This window comes from Malaya genurostris, chromosome 2 (genome assembly GCF_030247185.1).
Source record: "Malaya genurostris strain Urasoe2022 chromosome 2, Malgen_1.1, whole genome shotgun sequence".
Lineage (NCBI taxonomy): Eukaryota > Metazoa > Arthropoda > Insecta > Diptera > Culicidae > Malaya > Malaya genurostris.
The window spans coordinates 307,791,670-307,795,137 of NC_080571.1; the positions used below are offsets into that span (position 1 = coordinate 307,791,670).

The following is a 3,468-nucleotide window of genomic DNA, read 5'->3' on the forward strand; positions in this document are numbered from 1 at the left end:
GAACTTGATCAAAGGCCCGACAGTAGCTTTCAAACGAGCATAAGTTTTTTTAAATCGGTTCAGCCATCTCTGAGAAAACTGAGCGCGTATAAATATCTTCGAAAAATGCACACACACACATTTTCCGATATCGTCGAACTGAGTTGAATGGTATATAACATGGGTCTTCGAGGCTCCGTTCAAAAGTCGGTTCTTCCAGCAATTCTAATACCTTTCTAAAGAGAAAGGCAAAACGATTTAATGTTACATACAATACTGTAACAGGTACTGAAAATAGAGGATCAAGCACAGAAGATACAACAACAAGTACAGAAAGTTCAGTAACAAGTGCAAAAAGTGAAGGAACGAATGCAGGAACAGGCACAGAAGTGCAAACGCATACAGTACATGTAGGAAGAGATTAAGAACAGGTACAGAATGTACACGAACAGGTGCACAAAGTACACCTTTTCTGCACGTGTATGTTGCCTGTTCGCATATCGGCAAGCCTTCGGTTTTGTATATTTTTACCGAAAGTATAGAATGCGTAAAATGTTGTTTATCATAGAGCAATACAATTTTCATTGAAATTAGCTTTAATCAAATCTATTCTAATATTTTTGCACTACAAAGTGCGCAAAGGTTCGTTATTTTCATATATTTATACTTATTTACTGTTATCGTATTATTTACTGTAGAGTGCCTATAACCAGAGTGACGACATCTCATCCGTAATGCTGGCAACAATTTAAAACATTCCATTAGCTTTACATTGAATTGGCAGCTCGTTTGCTCGTTTGGAACTGGTAGCTGTCATTCCAAACGAACAGTCACTCTAATTTACTGTATATCCCTAAAATCAGCGTTGCCATTTTAAAATCTGTGTTTCAAAATGAAAAATCTGTGTTGCATATTTTCGATCATAATCTGTGAAAAACATTTTGAAAGTCTGTCATTTTTAAGAAATATTCATAAAAATCTGCAGAAATCTGTGAATTTTGATCAAATCTGTATTCTGTGACACAGAATTTGTGTGGCAAAATAGGCAAAAAAATATCTGTTGTTTACAGAAAAATCTGTGAATATGGTAACTCTGCCTAAAATGATGTGAACCTTGATCATGGTTACAAAACGAAAAAGGTTGTTGAATCGACTGGTAATTCAACAAGATTCAAGATCACATTTCCAAACGCCATCTCAAAACGTAAAAAAATTCTTTGAAGTTGTCATTTAAATATTTAATTTATTCATAGGTTTAGCCGAAATCATTGACATTAAAATAAATCCAAGACAATCAAGATCTACCACAAACGCAAAAAAAACCTTCTATGCAGTTTTCCACTCGTTACTCGATGGACGGAAGGGACTGAACCTTTCGTTGAAATCGAATCTTCTCCTTAAACACTGGAACTTCCGCCTTCATGAGTTTGCCCTGCAACATTACTCCGCCACTTGTACTTTTAACAGGTACGGTTTTAGTCTCCTCCCGGCCGAGCAACTCTTCTCCGAAGGGAGCCGACATTGTCTTCATAAGAATGGTCGAACGGAAAACTGGTTTACGCACTACACGTGGCACGACGGGTCTCCTGGAGGTTACCTGAAACAATGAATTAGCCACCGGAAAGCTGTGACGTCCAACGGGAAACATTGCGGCGGAATCAGTGCCAGTGCTATTGCAGTCCGACGATGATTTGCAACTGTTGGACATTTTAGCCTTTTCCTCTGCGCGACGTTTCTTCTCCTGTTTGATTGTTTGAAAGTTCTTGATGAAATTGCGAGTTGACTGTGAAATTACTTTGCCGTCCAGCAGCACTGAAAAAAGTTAGTGGAATTAAAAAAAAACATTGAAATCCTAGAAGAATTATCTTCCATACATAATCTATGCCCAGCAGCAGCTGTCACCTTCTCCCGATAATGAATGTCTTTTTGTGCAAGGCAACCTTGAAGATCAAGGACCCGAAGCGAGTAGAGTGCGCTAATGGCTGGTGTGATCTCGTCCGTTGATTTGAAATTATTGTCAGAGGCGAGAAGCACTTCCAATTTCCACAGTGGTTCCAGAGGGCTCAAATCAGTGAGTCGCATTTTCTTCACGTTCAGTACCTTCAGATGGTTCTGTCGATCATAGAATGTAGTTGATGTTACCAGTTTATTGTCTAATATCTAGGTTAACTCACCGCTAGCGCTTTTACGCATTCTTCATCAAATTCGAACCTCGTGGTCCCATCCAACAGTTGCCGTTCGATGTGGATCTGCTCTAACTTTTTCAGGTTTCCTAAATTTTCCAACCGAGTGATTTTATTGTAACCGAGGTAAAGTTGTTTAAGATGTTTAAGGCCGTCGAGATTTTCAATCTTTCGTATGTTATTCCATTGCAGATACAGATGCGTTAGATGCAAAAAGGCATCCAACTTTTCGATTCGACTTATTTGATTGTTGTGCAGATAGAGTACCAGAATTCGTTTCGTAGGGTGGATAATGGTCTAGGAAAAGAGAAGATGATGTATGTAGGGCAAAGCCAATCATGTAATGCTAGGTTTTAAATTGAGTTTGAACCGCCCCGACCGATTGCGAACAAGTAGGTCACCTCGCCCTTGTCTTTTTTTTTCCAGCGATGCATGACACTGCACCAATTGGTTCGAAAATTTATTCTAACTGTTTCACAATCGCCATTATGAATCTTTGGCATGTCGATAATCAACACTGGTAAAAGTTTAATCCGTTCAAGATGTCTGCATATAAGTATCTCAAAAATAACACTCTAGATCAAGGTTATCGTAAAACCGGATCTTCGGTATTGATCCAAGCAAGTTTACTGGAAATGCTTTAATGAATACGGTATACTTACGATTTGGGTGATATTTTTGTCATTCAAATAAATGTGAGTTAGATTACTGCTTGCTTTTTTCGTTAATTTTTTATGTTTCATTGTCGGTTCTAAGGAAACAAAATGATTTCCACAAATATCTTCAGAATTCTGAACAACTAGCCAGAATGTAGCAGACTTCCCGCGTGTAGTTTTCCACAAAACCAGTAAACAACCGTTCCATACGCCGCTAGTAGAAACGGTTGCTACGTTTCAGTTATGCGTATTGTCGTCGTCCATGTGGTATGTTGTTTCCCGTCTTTTTTCGTGTTATTCATTTGTATATTATCGAAGCTTACATAAGGTTGTGTCAATATGAAGACAATAAAATCATTACCTTTTCACTTGTACTATCATTTCCAAAGCATGAAAGAATATTTCCTGCAATATTACGAGATATTGTCTATGGAATTGGGACAATATATCGTTGAATCGACCTGTCGACATTCGTACAATCCTGCTCCTAAGACTACAGTTTTCATAACGCACATAGGAAAATGTATATTGTTCGTAATTGTGATGAATAATATTTTGAACGCGGTGCTAATCTTGAAGAATATTTTGAAATAAAATGATAAAATGCCTAAAATATGTTAAGATTGTGAGTTAATGAACTTATTCTCTTT

The 3,468-nt window shown here is 37.7% G+C and overlaps 1 protein-coding gene across 1 annotated transcript; it reads right to left on the reverse strand.

Annotated features, from left to right (window-relative positions):
- Positions 1 to 1,243: 1,243 nt before the first annotated feature.
- LOC131427478 (protein phosphatase 1 regulatory subunit 42-like) lies at positions 1,244 to 2,995 on the reverse strand. The gene is made up of 4 exons (XM_058590704.1): positions 2,825 to 2,995; positions 2,154 to 2,459; positions 1,854 to 2,091; positions 1,244 to 1,791 (listed from the first exon to the last, which is right to left on the reverse strand). The coding sequence occupies exons 1-4, from the start codon at positions 2,903 to 2,905 to the stop codon at positions 1,325 to 1,327; spliced, it is 1,092 nt and encodes a 363-aa protein (XP_058446687.1). The 5' UTR covers positions 2,906 to 2,995; the 3' UTR covers positions 1,244 to 1,324.
- Positions 2,996 to 3,468: the final 473 nt, after the last annotated feature.